At 35.5% G+C, this 19,367-nt stretch overlaps 1 protein-coding gene across 6 annotated transcripts in view; it reads left to right on the top strand.

Annotated features, from left to right (window-relative positions):
- The window catches only part of ARL15 (ARF like GTPase 15), a 214,940-nt gene that overhangs the window by 63,724 nt on the left and 131,849 nt on the right, over window positions 1-19,367 (top strand). For 5 of the 6 annotated variants that reach the window (XM_071730671.1, XM_071730673.1, XM_071730676.1 and 2 more), the window contains 2 exons: window positions 8,757-8,901; window positions 11,515-11,574. In XM_071730671.1, coding sequence (XP_071586772.1) covers window positions 8,757-8,901; window positions 11,515-11,574 — 205 coding nt within the window. The remainder of the gene's footprint in view (window positions 1-8,756; window positions 8,902-11,514; window positions 11,575-19,367) is intronic. The other variant, XM_071730675.1, reaches the window with a different exon arrangement.

Here is a 19,367-nt window from a genome sequence, read left to right as displayed (position 1 = left end):
TCACTAGGAGTTTGAGTGAGGCTAAACCTGTTTTAAATTCAAAGACACTCATTGATTGAAATTTGAATAATTTGTAATGAGTACTTGTGATTCAGATGCCTTCCTCTAATTGTATATTTTGGATTAATGTTTTTGTGTGGGTAAGTCTTCTGTTTCCTCCCACAACAGTAATGTGTTATGCTAGCCAAGTAAAACTCTTATGCTGTATAAGTAGGGGGGAGAGGTTCCTGTAAATGATACTACATATTTTATAATCCCTTGGTCTTTTGGACATAACAGATACCCTCTTAGAAGTTCGTATTTTTGTAAATATAGCATACTGGGAAAGTAAAATGAAAAGGGAATGTAAGACCAAAATCATTCCTAAGGAGCCTAATGACTAGGAAATGCTTATAACCTGCAACAATAAATTGCACCTTAAATTTAACTCTGGAGGTAGATAACACTATGAACTGGTAACAGAACACACCTGTTAGTTCTCCCATTTGTGTTTCTGCCAATGCTGGTGTAATTCTTACTCCATTTTCTAGATTAGCAGGCTGGTTTAATTCTTACTCCATTTTTCTAGTTCTGGAAGGCACTTCCTCCTTTTATCTAAATTCTTTCATTACTTCTTGTTAGACTTCATGTACACCAGTAATGCTTTTCACCCTTGTATTTAAATGTTAACTGTATAGACTGTTTCTATTTTAGTAACCTTGTTTTGCATTAGGCTCTACTTATATTGTGTTTTCCTTGACTTAGGGTAATTTTAGAGCAAGCAAACATTAGTTGGTTTGCTAAATTCTTGGTTGGGTAATGTCAAAACTTGCTATGATGTACTTCTTGTATGGTATGAGCAAAGAGAATTATTAGCTGGGACCTCTGAGCAGGTAGGTTTATAGTGGCAGTTGAAACTGCACTTTCCTTTTTAATGTACCACCACACTATCATAGTTTTGTTTAGCTTTGCTTAGCAGTGTTTTGCAAAATAATTCTAAAACTCTTTTAAGTTTTTAATTTTTCCATCTGTCCTTCTGTCCTATATTGTTTTTGTACAGATTTTTATACTTTGACTGATACCTTACAGTCTATGGTTACTACTCTACCTCAGCTACAAACACGTTTAGTAGACTGGACTTTATCAAAAATAGACCGGTCTGCTGTCCTTAGAGATTTCTCCTCTTTTCTCTGAGATTTGATGGTAAATGCTAGTTTGGAAATCTTTCATAAGAAAGTACAAGATGTATCCTGGGGCTTAATCTCAGAGGAATATTGCCTTAAATAAACATCAGATTCTTTTTTTTCCTTCAAAATAAACTGGAGTTTCTCTAGGTTTCTCTGCTTTTTGATACTCAGAAACATGCACATACCCCAAGAGCTGTTTTCTTTTAGTTAAAATTATGATGCCCAACAGCTCTGGAAGTGCAGGCTGAAGCTTGCTGGAAAAAAATCTCATGATTTTATCTATTTCTGCAATGTTACCGATATACTGGAAGAATTCAGATCTTGCTGCTTTTCCCAGGGATGTGTTAACTGGTTTCACCAGAATACCTCTTGAGATCTGGCTATCAGTACCTGAGGGCACACTTCTCTTATTGATTGTACTTGGCAGTTTCTTTTGCTTTTTCCAACTGTGTTTTAAATAAACTTGTTTGTGTTAACTTTAACTTAACTGAATTTTCTGAGAAACTTTTTTTACTGCATAAATCCTATTGCAACTTGCAGAAATCTCTTTTTCACTTGGTTAGGGATTTTAGTCTTCTAGTGCACCTTGAATTTGCCTAGCAATATCAGAATAGGACAGCAGCAGTAGCTTTCTTTTTATTTGCTTCATATATGTAATACTACACAAGTCTTCATTTACCTTCATCTAGTGTACATCTGGGTTTATCCTTGCATCTGGAGTATTTATCTAACTTTTTGTTCTTTGCGGTTATTTGAGACACATGGGCATGAGATTTGGATATACCGCTCTACTGCTTCTGTAAATCCTTGTTTTTATATTTCAGAAGTAATACTATATGTGCCATGTATACCAGATGTGGATGTCCAGGTTCTTGTGTATGCAGTAGTTTTGGGGGAGAAGGAAGAAACAAAGTGTGCTGTTGCATTTAGGTGACATGTAGTCAGCTTTACTTAGAAAGGCCAAAGAACACGAAGTGGTCCATATATGCTTCTTTCTGGTTTTGTGATCCCATGTGAACTTCTGGAACACAAGTAATTATTCATGCTATGCTAAACAAAAGAAAAATGTTCTTTAACCCATGATGCAACATACATGAATCATGGAAAAACTTTTTTCTGATTTGGCTCAGAAGCTATAAAGACATGACTTTTAGCAAGCCTGAAGACTCTTAAGTTGCTGGGTTATGTTGTTGTGTTTTGGTTTTGTTTTCCTTTGGTTTTTTGAGGAGGTGTTTTTGTGTATATTTAAAAAATACTAAAATTTCTCTATATCTCTTATCTTTATTAGAAATTAGAAGTGATGGGAGATACCACATCCTTAACTACTGCACATTTCAGTGGTGCTGGTAATGCCTTTTTTTGTGATACTTTCAATGATTCTCCAGGCTTTTTTAGTATGGTTTCCTTAGGTTGTAAAACAAACCTTTTTGCAAAAGCTTTTGTTCATATTTTTTGGCTTTGTCTCTTGCTGTTAAATATAAATGGCTTGATGAGTTGAAAGAGGTGAGTTACTCTTGTGCAGCAAAACAAATGGAAGGAAAACTATCAGAGGAAAAAACATGAACAGTAAGCTTACACTTGATGAAACCTAGAAGTATCCTGATAACCCCACTATAACGTGATTTTAGACTGAAGGAAACCGAGTGATTTTCTTATCCTGTTGAGTGTAGCACCTGTGCATATGTTTGACTGTTTACTTAATCAGCATTGGTTTATCATAGCCATGTACTCATCTGTCTTATGTAAGCTTTTAAATCATTCTACTTCATTGAATATCTGAGTACCCTGGAACATTATGCTTTTTTCCTACATGCTGACTCCAAGCACAGTCTGAATAGAGTGGAGTGCCATAATTTGGTCTTGCTCTTCTTTTGTTTATAGGGAGTGGGCAAGAGACTATCGTCAGGCTCATTTTCCATTTTTGTGATTTCCAGGTTTTGTGATTTGTTTTGTGATTTGTTTTGTGATTTTTTTGTGATTTGTTTTGCCCACAGTAAGGAAATGACTTCTGTTACCTTCTGTAACCTTCTGTTACCTTTTTTTTTTTTTTTTTTTTTAAGTTATATTCTTCAAAGAGCAATACCCTATCTGGCTTGTCAGAAGTCAAACAGTACTTTCTTCTTGATCTTATCTCCTCTAGGCCTTCTCTGCCGGTAGCAGAGTTGTCAAATATGTTGAAGAATGAATAGGACTGTCTCACTTGTCTGCTTTTGGTACTTAAGCCAAAATTTACTATGTCTTGTTCAGCTGGTGTCTAGATAGGGATGTTGAAAGTAATTTGTGATACAGTTTTTTCCTTCAGAGACTCCAGAAAAATGGCTTCTCTGAAATAGCTTTTGACAGGGGTTGGTGAACAATTTCAACAAATGATTCCAAATGTATTTATTTTCTTACTGATATGAAGGGAGAATTTGACATTTCTGCTTCAAACAGTATCTTGCCATTTATTTTAGTGTCATGTAATATGTCTAAAATGTAGAACATCACCAGGACTGTTCTGTAAAACTGCTGTACTTCATTGGGATTTGTTTTCTGTGTTTTGTTTTATATTATCCTGTATTTAATACCATGTAGTTATCTGTCTCCCTGCAGCACAGGATGACATGAAATTGATGTGTAGGTGCATGTAGAGGAAGAGTGTTTCGGTGTTCAGCCAGTGAGCTGACCATGGACTTGTGAGAATTAGCCAGGCTGAGCAAGAGGATTGCCTTGTCCTGAGGCAGAGTGGTGAAGTAGGTTTGCAGGCCTCATGTTGGGGTCCCCCTAAGGCAATTTGGATTGCCAGTCTGTATTGGGACAGAGGAGCTTGATTATAGTGGTCACTGTTTAATGAGCTTGTGGGCTGCCAAAGAAGGTGAATAGTCATGATTTTAGTCTTTTCTGCTGTGCTGACTACCACTTCAGGATGGCAGTAGGTATGTGAATGTAAGTTCTTCTTTGTGTGAGAGACAAAAAATGAACAGCATAGATTTCATTGCACTAATTTAACAGAAAGGTATTCATACAGTTAATATCATTTTATTTATAAATCCCCTTTCCCCCCTCTCTAACAGCTGTATGAATTTCTCTTCACTTTATTCTGCTGCTGTCCCCGGTTGTTTGCTGTCCTTTGTTATTGTAACTGCCTATCTTGTTTTTTTTCCCTGACATTCTACATTGTCTTCAAGGTCTGAGATACCTTTGCACTTTTGTAATCTCATACAGCATCAGAACTGTGGAGTCTATTGTATGTAAACTTGATTTATTTTTTTTTAAATAATCTATTTGATTTTACATGAACTGCTTCAGGTAATTAACCAGTCCTCTGGATGTAAGTATGCTGTTTTGTTAATAGATACCTTAATTGAAAAATAAAATGTAAAAGGACATTGTATTCATAACTATAAGAAAGAGAAGGACAAGGGAGCAGTGACATGGTTGAGTTTCCTGCCTTAAATCTGGGTTTCTAGAGTTTGGGAGTTTTTAGAGTAATACTTGGTTTGTTAGCATTAATATTGCACTAAGAGGACATTTTTGCGTTAGTCTGTGTGTGTTTAATCAACAAAGAATTTAATCTCTTGCTTCTGTTTGTCCCTATTAAATAGTGGCAACAAAAGAAAGAGACAGGATATGGGTCCAGAACACAGCAGAAATAATGGAGTATTTAATCCCAAAATGGAGTGTGAAATAAGTACAATGTGTAGGCATAGACAGACTCAATGGTCAGTTGCAGTGTAGTGTGTTGGGGAGAGCTGTAATTCAAGGATGTTTGCTGCCCTGAGTTTCAATCTGTAATCTCTGTATGCCATATATATCAAAAGTGCTTGGCCTCCCCTGCCATAGACACAATATTTAATGTTTTTCCTGAAAGAAATTGCTATAGGGCTTTACAGGGACACTGCCTAAAACTGCCAGCTTGTCTACTGACCCACCTAAAATTGGAATCATCTGATTAGGGTAGAAATCCTGGAGGAGCAAGATTGGCTAACTTCTTCCTTAGCTCCTGTGAATGATTATACATGTACATGCAGTGTGTATGCAGACATACAAATAGAATGAAAATAGCAGTGGTGCTGAATATTGCAGTTTTCTGCAGACTACAGCACCTAATTACTCCCAGTTTCCTGGACATACACACCATTTTTTCCAAAATTGGCTAAATGCACGCATTTTTTCAAGATAGTGTATTGTTTTATTTTCAGTTGTTTAAAATTTGCTCATTCATTAAAAACAAAACAAAAAAACCCCACAATAAATTAACTCCTGAGTTTCCCTTCCTGTCTCTCTGTCTCTTTTTTTGCTGGCAGTGGGGCTGAAATACATGACAAAAAAAAAACCAACCAAAACCAAAAACCAAAACCAAACCAAACCAAAAAAAAATTAATTGACTATGCCAGGTAGCTCTGCTTGACCCTACAGCCTCAGTAGTGCAATGTCTTTTTTCTGTCCTCTTCAGTAGCCTCTGTGAGTGGTCTCATCTAGGTTTGCAGTTCGTTTTATAATACCAAAAATGGCTGCTTTTTATTGGACAGTCATTTGTCGAGCAAGTTAGGTTTGGAAATTAAAGACCTCCAGGTCTGTATCTGACAAATGTCTGAAGACCAGTCAGGCTGTTAATTCAAGCTTCTGTTATGTCCTTTGGATTCTCAATAGGGTGGAAAGTATGCTGGGTTTGGAAAGGTCAGAGTGCTGTTTATGAATTTAACGTTTCTCAATATTCTTGATAAACCTGTGTTTTTGCATTTCAGGAATGGCTTTTGTAGTTACCAATACATTTTTTTGCTGTTCTGTGCATCTCAGACTGCATTGTAATATGTGACAGCATTTTAAATAGTAATGTAGTTCTACTCCATGCTTTATAAAATACTTCAGGACTCATTTCCTGTCCTTAATGAAAAGCAGAATATAGGATGTAATTTTATTTGCATGGTCAGTGACCTCTGAATTTTCTAGTCTCCACAGATCTTGTGCAGCTACTAGATGCAGCTGCTGAAGTTGTGACAGTAGAGGTTTAGTCTCTGTAATGGATGCTTAAATAGCCCTAACTTTGTTAGGGGCCAACTAACTTCAAGCTGCTGAGATAACAGGAAGGCAGTGACTGAACTGCTTGCATTCCAGTGTTTCCAGTGGATGAGATTTTCATTGATCTCAACTAAGGAGAACTGCAAACCAGGTTTATAAAACTTAAATGTACCATTACAAATATTACCCAAAATGTGTTACAGAATTACTCATGTCCGTCTGTGGTTAGTGCTATACACAGCATCTTAAACTTCAGCAACTTTTTTTTAAATTTTTTTTTTAAAGCTAGTCTATTTAAAGTCTACTTTCATCCTAGCAACAACAACAACAAAATCTCCTGAAGGAAATCAGCCTTGCAGAAAGACAGAGTAATGAACATAAAATACACAGGTGAATAATAAATAAAAATTTAGAGTGGTCTGGATGGAGACATTCATTCCCCTGTTTCCTGGTGTTCAGTGGCTGCTGTATTTCAGGAACTTATGCACTTAACAGCTGTGCTTATTGGTGAAGGATGAGTGAATGAGTGAGTGGTCTATGTATGCTAGTTTGGACATGCAATTTGACCTAGACTTTTGATCATCTGCTATTTTATTATTAACTAGATGTAAAGATTATTCAGACTAGGTTGGACATAAGGAATGTGCACTAAAGAGATACAGCCTGTGGAGCCCACAGAACCTTCATATGGGTTCTACAAGGAGCAATAGTTACCTTTGACAGATCTGGGGCTGTAAGAGTCTAGTCTGGTTGCATAAGAGCTCACACAGTGTTTGGACAGAGAGAAGCACAGGTTTTCATTGGCTGATACACTCCTTTATGCTTTTCAGAATGACACGAAGAAGTTGTTGCAAAGATACTGCGCTGATGGGGTCAGATTGAATCCTTTTTAAAAACTGGTTGCAAAGTGTCTGACACAGCCTCAGGACCTCTGACAAGCTATAAAGAGCTTTATGTGTGCTTTAACTCATATCTGTTAAGTTGGAACTCTGAAGGAACTTATGTTGTGTAGTGAACTTAGTTGGCTTTTCTCATTTAAGTTCCAGAGTAGAATATTTACTGTGGCTTTGCAGAATCTGTGATACAATTATAAACTGATGTCAGAGAATAAAGTTAAAGGTGTGTTTACTCAATTTAGCTACAGACACATAAGGAGCAATCCTTGAACAAAATAATTTCTGAGTCAAATTTTTATAGTCAGGGCTCTTAATTTTAAAATCTGTTGTCTTTGTTCAGCTTAACTACTACTGTAGATGTCTTCATTCCTAGAATACTTCCTTTCACATTTTTCAGGTTCCCTTAACTTATCTTTTGCTTCTTTAAACCAATGAAGAATGTGTAGTGATTTCCTATCCATAGGGAAAGAGTCCACTAAAAGTTCTGCATTCAGTCAGCTGTGTACTTAATAATGAGATTCTATTTGGATAAGTTGCTTGCAGAGCCAGACACCACTATTTGCAACAGTGCCTTATTGACATATCTTTGGTTTCTGCGCTCCTTCAGGTACTGTCAGTGAGAAGTAGTTGTTTAGAAAAACTAGGTAAAGGTTGTAAAGACTGTATATCTTCACCCAGAGTGAGTGATTGATTGGCTTTTGGCTGAGGTAGAAAAAAAGAGCTGCAATTATGTGTGAGAGAAGGGTGATTACACAAAGTTTTCCCTTCCTTATTATAGCAGATGTATTTGTCTGATATGATGATGGCATATATTGTGGAAAAAGGTATTTTTCTATATATTAGGATGGTGGAGGTCAATCTCAGACATTAGCATACACCTTAAATATAAACTCTTTAGCTTTACCAGAACTGTAAATTGTTAGATTTTTACATTAAAATTTTCTGTATTATGTATAAAGGAAGTCCTCGTGAACCCTTCTGAAAGCTTAAAGGACCTTTTGGATTATTGGATTATCTTGGCCTATTTCGCTAGTGCTATATAAGAACACAACTCTAGAAGTAGGCTTTGTGTAGCAGCTTTTTATTCTTTATATTGTGATTATACTTCTGCAGGGAAACAGAGAGATCTTCATATTTATGACTAGAACTATGTCTAACAAAATAATTTTTTCACAGACTCTTTAGCAACTGATATTGTAAGGTAAAACACATAACAAAGCAAGCCCAGGAAGGACATCAATGGATCAAAGTTCTCTGATTCATTCCTGTGACAAAAGGTGGAGTCTGGCCAGTAGCTGCTCACTAGCTGCTCTGATGTTCATACCAGGTATTGCATGAAAACAGCACTGGAAGGAAACTCATGGATATGCAACCACACTGTTGAATAGTGCAATTGCCTATCTCAGTGTGTGTGCACTGTTCATGATATTCAGGAAATGGATCTCACTTTCCTCAGTCTAGCTCTGTGAGGTATAGGTGAAGAGTTAACAGATATATTTACATTTGCTTAAAATACTGCTCTAGATTTTAGTTGAGGTGGTCTCAGTCTATTAATTGTTGATTTCGTTGAAGTATTAAGTTGGAATAATAATTTTCTCCTCTCTAATTTGGAACCTAGTTAAATAAAGATTTGAAAAAGAAAAAAAAAATAACTTCTTTTTTGTTTTGTTTTTGTTTTTCTCTACCCTGACAGTGTTTTAGAGCACTTTGCTGCAAGGGGCCGCCACCACCACGACCTGAATATGACTTGGTGTGCATAGGCCTCTCTGGTTCTGGCAAGACGAGTCTTCTGTCACAGCTTTGCAGTGAAAGCCCGGAGAATATAGTATCTACCACAGGTAGGGTGCTGTCTTTATTCCATGGTATGCTGTAATATTGCCCAAAGGTGATTTTTAAAGATCTGTAACAAAGGTGGTAGAGACCTTCAACTTAGTTTCCTTGCTTTTGGAAGTACCAAATGGATTGCTTTGAAGTTACTGCAACTTACTTGTTCACAGTTTGGTTATACACTAGGGAATATCAATGAAAACATATAATTTGGGATGTATTGAAAATCAAAACATACACTGTGGTGTAGTGAAGTAGAGGTATTGTAAACATACAGTAGGCAGGCAGTGTAAACACATATTAAAAGGTTTCTTTTTGCCTTTAGTTTTTTATTCCTTGCTTATGATGCCCTGCAGGGAGGGGTCATCCACAGCTACCCGAGGCTGTTTATTTCTGCTGATAGTCTTTTCTTTTTAGATCAAAAAAGAGACTTGTTTATATAGTAAGAGCAGCTTGGGATCAGAGAATCAATTTACAAAAAGCTTCAGTGTCAATGAGAAGATACATAAAACCAGACATAATAACCATGGCAAAAAGGTATCTTATGTCCAAAAAAATTGAATATGCATGCTGATATAGATGAACCAGGATGCCTAATACTGAAAGGGGTATTTTGATTTAGAATAAAACAATGAAACTCAAAACAGTGTCAGAAAAACTAAAAAAAACATGGAGTGAGAATAAGGTCTGCAGAGTTCAGGAAGAGGCCAGATTAGGTCATAGAGGAAGAAATCTGGTTCTGTGGTTGCAGCGATTTACTAAAGTTGATTTGCTGAGGGAATGGATAGTAAGTGTTGTACAAGTAACTTCTGTTTATAGTTATGTGGTTTTATATTGTAGCTGTGGTTCATGGGCTTAAATTTTATTAACCTGATTGTCCTTCAGCAATCCTGACTGGTTCTCGGTGTGTCTGTTTAAAATACAAGAACATTTAATACAACTAAGTAAACAAAGTAAATCCATTATTTTTTGTAGTGAATAATTAACCCATTGCCATCGCAGTCGTGTTATTGGTAATGGTAAAGAGAACTAACATTTCATTGTGTGGAGAAGGTGTAAGTGCCCAAGTTAAAAAGTTAGAAGGAAATTGTAGTATAATGTAGCCTTTTCTTAACCCCTCTCCTGAGCTTAATCATTAGAGTTCACCTGGAATTACTGCAAATTATAGTTTAACACTTGGGAACCTGACGGAAGTAGTAGCAGCAATGTAAATAGCAGTGTAGATCTATCAAAGGAAATAATGAAAATGCGATTAATTTTAAAATGTAGTTACTTACATGTTTCTAGATAGTTGCAATAAAATACCAATATTTAGCTTGGCAACTTGAAGAATCAAAAGAGACTCTAGTGGAAGCCATGGAGCATTCAAACCAAAATTATGTATATATAAGCTATTGAACTTATAATACATCTAACCATATGTACCATGCCTATTCTATATCAGAAATTACTGTTGAGAATCCAGGGATACAGTGTGACAACTGCTTCACTCAGCTTTCAAACTACACCCTGTATTTTTGCTTTTCTCAGAAATGCCACTCAAGCCCATTCCAGTTTTTCTTCCTTTCTAGGAACAGTTTAAGATTTAAGACAGCAAAACAAAAAATACTTCATAATTCTTCCCTTCAGATTTTCTTCCATTTTCCTCGACTTCACCTAGCACTGACCATGGTGGGAGTACTGGAATATGTTCTTGGTCTGATGTAGGAGAAAAAAATATCTTGTTTCTGTTAAATGATAGCTAATAAGCATAATTTTTTTCAAAACTTGACTTAGTTCATTCACAGGTATGTAATACTGTTGAAAGTACTTGTGCTATATGTAAATATATCTAGTGTCTCTCTGAACATTTTAATCCAAAAGTGCACATATAAGTTTTCCTGTATAAAGTATGATATAAATATGTGGGTGTGCTAAATATGCAGAATTTAGTATATAGTATAATGTATTGCTTTCACATTTGCTTTCTCTCAAATGCCTGAATTTTCAATTAAGGTGAAATATAACACTTGAAAGTTATTTAGTTTGAAGCATATAACAGGCTAATAGAAGATAAATACATGCTTCTAATGTGCTTGTAACCACTCCAATGCATACCACTGAAGTCTGTAAAAAAAATTTCTGTAGACAGAATTAATGTTCTCTAGGTGGAACCAAAAACCTGTGAAATTGAAATTAAGTGAATATTTGAATTGCATGTAGACTTCCATGTCTCCTAAAAACTTCACAAGGATCATTTCATGTTACTGATAGTTTGAAATGTAAACTTAAGTTCCACATGCATTAAGGGATGGTTTTATAAAGGTATGTTCCTGACTAAATCATTAACAAACCCTTATTAAATCCTTAACAAATGAAAGCTGGCTGAAAGTTTTGGGCTGAATTTTGAATAATATTAATAATATCCTTAATAATATCTTTGCAAATGTAATTGCTCATACTGATATAGTGTCTCCTTCCCCATCCTCCATCCTAATCACTGATATATGCTGATAACTAACATCATATTGAAACTAAATTTCAAATGCAGAATACTCCTTCTTGAGAAAAAAATCTTATATGTATGCAGTTGATTTCAGATGAACTCTTTAACATTTCCTGATACTCTTTATTTCTGTTCTTAGGTTTTAGTATAAAAGCGGTGCCATTCCAGAATGCCATCTTGAACGTAAAAGAACTTGGAGGTATAGCATTTATTAATTTGATTAAAAAAATTATAATATCTAAATTTCATCATTCCAAACTGCTAGTTGTTTAAACTTAAAAATGAGAAATCAATATGGTTGGACTTGAAAATCTGTGTTTCACATACCAGATGAAGTTGAGAAAAACTGCACACTTTGCGGTGTGTTCACCGCAAAGAACAAAATGTGAGGAGTGAAAGGTGGATAATTGTGGTGTATCTTCATAATGCAAATTCTTGGATTCCAATGGTTGTTTTACAGAAATACAAGCTGGACTAAAATTGTAGTAGAGCTCATACAGCAGCTCAAGGAAGTATGTTCCCTGTGTTTATTGTATGCATAAGCTTTTACTTAGGAGCACTGACTAAGGTACATACATGAACATTTGGCAAAACCAATATATTAGCTGCACCAGAGTGTGTTGCGAAGACAGCCAGCTTCCAATGAGTCATATTCTCTGAAATCTATTCTCATGTTGAATTTGTTGTTGTACATTTGTTTTGTTACTGTGTTTTTTTAAAGTGTCTTTATACAGGTAAACTATGTGGCTGCCCTGACACTGTCTTAACAGATTAAGAGGTAGTGCTGTTAGCAGGAGGAATACACTCCCCTAATGAGAGTTCTTGTGGACTCTAATGTTACATAATATTCTTCTAATCAAGGAGGCACATAGATCTTTATATTCTAGAATTTTTTTAGATAGTCTTTACTATCTATGTAAACATAGTAGAATGAATCTTGAGAATATTCATTAGATTTTCAGCAAGGTTGAAATCTGTCTTAAATTCTCAGTGAGAGAATCTCATGACATCAAGTTTCATGATGGTTGTTCCATCTGAAAATGTTTCAAGAAAACTTTGAGATAAGCATATAAAAAAAGGATAATAAAAGGATTGCATTTCCTCTGTATCACCATTGGTCCATGGTTATAAATGTGCATGGTTTTGTTTGAGCACATATGCTGTAGAAGAAGCAGACATTTTCTTTTATGAAGGGACCAATCCACAGGAGATACGTTGATTCTTCTAGAGTGTGTTATCTGCACAATGTGCACTTTTGGTAATTTTTTTAGTTTGTGTTTGTTTGGGTTTTGGTTTTGTTCGTTTTTTTGTTTGTTTAGTTTTTTGTGTTTTCTTTGTTTGGTTGGTGTTTTGTTTTGTTTGTTGTTTGTTTTTTTAAGTAGGGTAACCCCTTTGCACATTAAACTCCATAATCCCTGTTAAACATATAATTCATATAGATAAATGCAGCTGTTGCCTCAAGAAATGAATCTGAGTGTTCTATTAGCAGATCCTTATTAAAGTCTTTTCCTTGACCTTTTCTGATTATACAACTTTTATTTTATGCACTTACATGTGTTATGAAAAACAATATCTCAATGGGAGTGCTTTGATGTCTCATTACACGATGTCATAAAATAATCCAAAATGTTTCTTTTTTTTTTTTTTTTTTGATAATTTTTCATTGTCTATGTAAGGGATCTACAGTAATTTTCAAAAAGTTTGTTTTTGTATTTTTTCCAAAAGCTGTTGCTCTGTGTTTGATCTTGAGAGATGTGTTTCTATTTGATGAAGGTAAAGCCTTCTGGAGCTTCTGGAGGGTGCATAATTGCACTCATGCTGCTGTATGAAAATAAAGAAAATCATCTTACATATTTAATCATGGATAAGTTTTATTTTCAAACTTTTGTGTCTAGTGTTAAAGAGAAACCTATATTCTTGTTCTTACTCCTAGTTGTTGCCTTCAGTTCTTACAGTATAATTTGCTATGTTCTTTGTACTGTATTATATAGGTTTTTTACAGACATTTGATCTTGGTAACTTGGAAGAAGGTAGAAAAGCATCTATTTTTAACAGTCTCTCCCTGTTTTGCTTGTTATTCAAAGGGTAAAGTTCTACCTAGTTTTAATTTCTGGTACTCTGTCTTTAAATTGCTTATTATGTTCAGGTAACTGAAAGCTTCGTATACCTTTTTTACAGCAATATATCAGCAGCTGATATTTAAAAACTTGCAGCCAAAGTCAGTCAAAGGCTCTTATATTCATTCAGTAGCCAAGCAGTTTCAGGAAACAGATACTGCCTGTGTAGTGTCCTTTTTGTTTGGATGAAGCAGTATCCTTCCTCCAGGTTGAAGGTGGTGCTGGTTTTTACTGTGCTGGTTGCCTTCTGGAGCTGAGAATGAAGCCAGGTTTCATTTATTCATTTCTGTATGGTTAGATTTTCAGGCAAAATGTATAGAAAACAATCTCTTTTGTGTCTTCCTGGTCTGATTATCTCTTTATCGCCCTTTAAGATTAGGACTTTTTTTTTTTTTTTTTTTTTTTTTCCAAAATCTTTATTTGAAGTAAATGACACTAGAAAAATAATTTAAAAAATATTATTCCTGATTTTTAAAATTGTGTTTGTTTCCTAAGACAGCCTGCCTTCTTACCAGAAAACAAGTTTTTTTTCCAGTTTCATAAATGTTAAATGTTTTCTTTTAAATCATTGAATTTGATCCTAAATAATTAAGATTTTATATGGCTTTCAAATCAAACATAGGCCTGCCTGAAAAGGACATCTTGCTTGATTTACTGATGAAGTTGAACTGCCTGTTTTCTAAGTTTCTGTTTTGATTCATGAATAATCTACTCTTGCTCCATGAGAAATTAAAAAACCAAAACAAACCAAAAACCTTATAATTTTTTATCAAAAAATTTAGTCCTAAAGATTACTGTGAAGATATGCACAAAGTAGATCTTATCAAGATACCTGGAAACATTTTTCTGTATTATACAACTTAGCTGAGCAATGCTGTAGGAAGAAATTAGAGATTTGATGATTTCCTGCTACATTACAGCAGTTCCTGGTAGGAACTAAGGGTTAAATTGTGTATGATGATTATATGGGAGTGCAGAAAAAGACTGGAAAAATAAGGCAGATTATAGCATTTGTTATTGAGAAGGTTCCAATGATTCTTTTCTGAAAGAAGCTTGGGATTCTGAATACTGGGGCTTATTCTGAAAACAGATAATGAAGGTGCCAAGGCAACAGAAAGCATTTTTTTTTTTTTTTTGTTCTGACAAATTCTAATGTGGAGATACCTTGCCCCAAACCACCTTTTATTCCATGTGTTTATTTGGTCTTTTGCTATTGTAATGCTGTAAAAACAGCATGCCAAGTTATGGTGTCTGTTGTGATACTTATTCAGGCCTATGTGAAGACTGTAGGCCCGTTCCTAGAGGTCAACTAGTGATTTAGAGTTGATAGTTTTAAATAATTCTATTTTATAGCATAGTTTGCTATCTTGTAAATGCAGGCTTAGAAACTGCTGGTGGGTGCCAAGTACAGAGCCTAGATAAATCTAAAGGAAAGATTCTGGATTTGAACATCTCTTTTTCTTCTTAAAGTTTAAAAATGCTAACATGTTAAAAGGTTAAGTAGCACACAATTTGATACAATAAAATGTATTGTCATATATTTGTGTTACGTTTTGGTAATCTACCCAAAGGCCTTATTCACAAATATAGAGAATCAGTGTATTGTGTAGTCATCTTTGAAACTTCATTTAAGACAAAATGTGTTAAGTGCATATTAGGAGTGGAGTGATTAGTATCAGGGATGCTTAAATCTCCAGTTTGTTGGGCATTCCCAGGAAAAAAGAGATGAGAATTATCTTCCCCAATGCTGTTCCTTCTTAAGCTTCATGACAAAAGTCATAAATTTACACTCAGGCCTTCTAAATTAATTTTCGAGGTTGAGAACAAATAACTATAAATATGATCGGTTAAACTAAGCCTTAAAATTACTATTTTGCCTTAATTTGGAAATAAAGAGCAGAAGAAGAGACGGTAGGAGGGGGGAGAGGCACACTTCCTTGCAATCCAAGTTGGATGGAAAATATGAGCCCCTACAGAAGATGGCAACAGTTGTCAGGTAGAATCTGCCTTGTGAATAAATGAAGGAGGAGGGAAAAAATAATATTCTATTGTTATTAAGATGTTCAGCACCTCCCCTATCAAGACAGGCTAAGGAAATTGGCGTTGTTCAGCCTGGAGAGAAGGAGGCTCCAAGGTGACCTTATAGCAACCTCTCAATATCTGAAGGGGGCCTACAAGAAAGCTGGGGTGGGGCTTTTTACATGGGTGTGTAGTGAGATACCAAGAGGAAATGATTTAAAACTTGAAGAGGGGAGATTTAAGTTAGACATTAGGAAAAAATTCTTTCCTGTGAGAGTAAGGAGACACTGGCACAGGTTGTCCAGGGAGGTTGTGGCTGCCCCCACCCTGGAAGTGTTCAAGGCCAGGTTGTATGGGGCCTTGAGCAACCTGGTCTAAGTGGGAGGTGTCTCTGCCTATGCAGAGGGGGTGGAACTAGATGATCTCAAATGTCCCTTGCAGCTCTAGCTATTCTATGATTCTATTAATTAGAATTTAAAATTTAGATATTTATTGTGAAACACTCTCCTCCTTGCATTTTGGAGTTAGAGGGGAGTACTGAACTCCCTTCTAGCAACATGGCTTGACAGAACAGCTAAAATTTCATCTAGTTAGTCATCAGAAAGCCAATCCTACAAGTAAATGCCAGCCTAAGTAATTTTCACATGGACGAACTAACACAAAGTAATAATATCTCCACACTGTATTTGACTAAAAGGCTGTTGACACGTCTACAAAATCTGGTTGTTGAGTGCCTGCAGTGCCATCTGTGACAGAGCTATGTCTAACAGTTTACAGAACATCTCAGCAGATGAAATTTTTAGATGACCCTGATGAGCTGTCCAAGCTGTGAGTCTCACAGAGACGTTTCCGAAAGTATTAAAGTTAGATCTGTTTGCTATCAATTGTACTCAGACTGCTTTTCAAATAGTGGCTAAGCCCAGCCTCTTACCTTCCTCATTTCATTGGTGAATGATATCACTTACACCTGCTTATGGCTCTCACTAGCATGAGTACTGAGGAAGCTCTGATACGAGTTCAGCATTAGTGATCTTTCCATTGCTTTATTTGGAACAATTCTTTTTTTGGAAATACTGTTCTTTTCCTACATTTAGCTTTTTACAGTGTTGGTAGACAACCCACTGCCTATCTTAGTCAAAATAAGTAGAAGCCATGTGAGCAAAGCCTATCAAAGCTATATGTAATATGATAATTAAAAATTAGAACACATTTCCTATTTACATTTTTTGTGCGGCAGGGTCTCTTTGTTAATGAGATCTTTTGAGGAGAGAAAAGTAGGACTTCTGGTTTGCAAAAAGGACTGTCTTCTATTGGAGTTGCTACTCCATTTTTTTTCAGGCTAAATCAAAGTGTGGTGAATAGCTGCCTAGTTTGGCTTCAGAAATAATCCTTACATTTTATGGACTCTCAAATAAACAAAAATTTAATTTTTTATTCTAGACAGAAGAGGTCTTGATCCTTTCAAAGGCAAAAACAGATACAAACCTTTGTGAACCAGTCAGCAGAAAGGCTAGACAGACAGAAATACACAGTTGTAGTAGACTTACTTCTTTCTTTTCATGACTACTAGTGTTAGCTGTCATAGAGAAAGATGCGTTTTGAGCTTTATTTGAAATTACTTTCACTGTTGCCAGAGGGTAACTGCATCTCAGAGGAGGTTACATCTGAGCCTTGCTGGGTGCTGGCAGCGGTTGTCAGCCTGGGGAGCTGTGCAGCTGTCTGGAGATCTTGACTGTTACTGAGTCCCCCAGCAGAGGTGAAAGAAGGGCAAACATAACTGGTAATTTCTCTGTTGCCAACCATTCTTTGTCATCCCTAGAGGAATTATTGTGTGTTTGTGCCTTTAAAAAGAAAATAGTTTTTTAAAAGACATTAAAAAAGAAAAAAAAGGGTTATTTTGAGAATGACCGTCGTACATAAAGTCCAGTTTAGTGTAGAGTGCCACATGCTCCAACCTATTAAACCTTCAAACTTCAGGCTTAAAGAAGTGCTAGGGCATATTGCAGGGCATGTGTTTTCTTATATTCCTTTTGAAATAGTCTGTAAGGTTTTTTAAAAGAACTTTTAAAATTAACCTTTAGTTCTTAGAACAGGAATTCTTCATTTCAAATTGCGTGGTTTTTTAGGTTGGTGTTACAAGACACACACCTAAGTAGATCAAAGTTACTTTCTTCAGGCAAGTGAAAATACAGTGTTTTTAAAACTTGCAAGTGCTTGCAAGCTAAATGCTGCTTTAACACTTTCAAGTATCAGAGTAGGTAGAGATTCAAAGTTAGACAAAGCATCTAAATTAGCTAATATGGAAATACTGAAAAGGTTGACATCCAGAATAATATACATTAAACACAAAGGCAGAAAATTTGTCCCTCAACAGCTTTGGGCTTATTATTTTATGCATTGTGTATGACTGCAGGAATACACTGCCGGAAAGGCTTGAGAAAGCAGACTGTGATCACTTGGATTTAAACTGTAGGAAGCAGGAGTTCTGGGGCTTAGCAAGACAGGTTAAGGTTTTGGTTTAACATCTCTCTTGCTGTTTAGGCATAAAATAGCCTTCAAGTGGTGATTGACATTGTACCTGCATGAAACTTATGTACCATCCATGTGTGGATGCATATGTCAGTGTGGACACATTGCATCTACATATAAAGCAGGTATCTTAGAATGGGTTTTATCTGTATTTGTAGTAAAAAGAAAATAAAAGTTTGAAAAATAACTTGTTCTTAAAAAAAAACAAAAAAATCAGCCTCCTCTGTTTCTTCAAGGGGAGTACTGGGAAATCTAAACAGAGAGTATGCCCAAAATGGATAAGGTGCAGCCATAGCTCAAAAATGTGTGAAGATTTTCTAAGATTTCAAGTATTTTATACCGAGGAAAAAAAGTTGGTTTTCCTTCTGTGGAAATGATGGAAAGTGAATTTATAAACCCTGCTTAGATTAAGAAACAATTGCTTGAAAACTCCTTTCATAAGGTTTTCTTGGGGTGGAAGGGTGGGTTGTGCCCCATGCCATGTGACAGTTTACCACGGATGAAGACACAGTTGACATATTCTTTGATGTCTTTTTACCTTTTTCCTAATTAGAAATAGTTTGTTTAATATCAGGAGAGGAATTATATATATGTTTTTTAATCAACTGTAAAACTTTCAAAATACATGTTTTTATTTCAGGTGTGTGGATGTTATACTTGAAGTGGTAAAAAAATTGGTTGCTGACTTCATACTTTTATGGCCCCAGGTTAACGGATTTTGATGGGAGGGAAAAAAGTTCTTCCTTGGATTTGAGACTATAACTTCTCTGGAGCTGTGATGTATTTTGAGGTTAACAAGAGCTTTCATGTGCAGGCTAGACTATCTTGAAGCAAGAGCTATGTGACATTCATTGTGCTCTCAGTGGAGACTTGCTGCAAGTTTGACAAGTAACAAGTTTGACACCTTTAAATTGCTTTCAGTGAATTTTTTATATTCTCCTGAAAGTACTGAAAAAAAGGGATTTGGAGGTAGCCTCAAACTGCTGCATAAATGAAGATGTAAACACGGGTATTCGTATTCAGAAGGAAGGTTTGTGGTTCTGTATTTTGCATAATATTTACAAAAGTGCATAATGGTGCAACTGGTTTTAGATGTATACTAAACTACTAAACTGCAAGTAACTCTCAAAGTCTTTCCCCTGAGCTTGCAGGATGCATTTGAGACAGTACTGTTGACACTGATACATTATCATAAATGCTGTTAATATGGACACAGTATGCCTTTGGCTAATAATAAAAAAAATAATTTATTTGATATTTTAAATATCAAATATTTAAATATTTAAATGCTTAAATTGAAATATTTAAATTACAGATTAAAACTTTC

This window comes from Heliangelus exortis, chromosome Z (genome assembly GCF_036169615.1).
Source record: "Heliangelus exortis chromosome Z, bHelExo1.hap1, whole genome shotgun sequence".
Taxonomy (NCBI): domain Eukaryota; kingdom Metazoa; phylum Chordata; class Aves; order Apodiformes; family Trochilidae; genus Heliangelus; species Heliangelus exortis.
The sequence above is the reverse complement of the archived record's forward strand: the minus strand, read 5'-3'. Positions and strand labels throughout refer to the sequence as shown.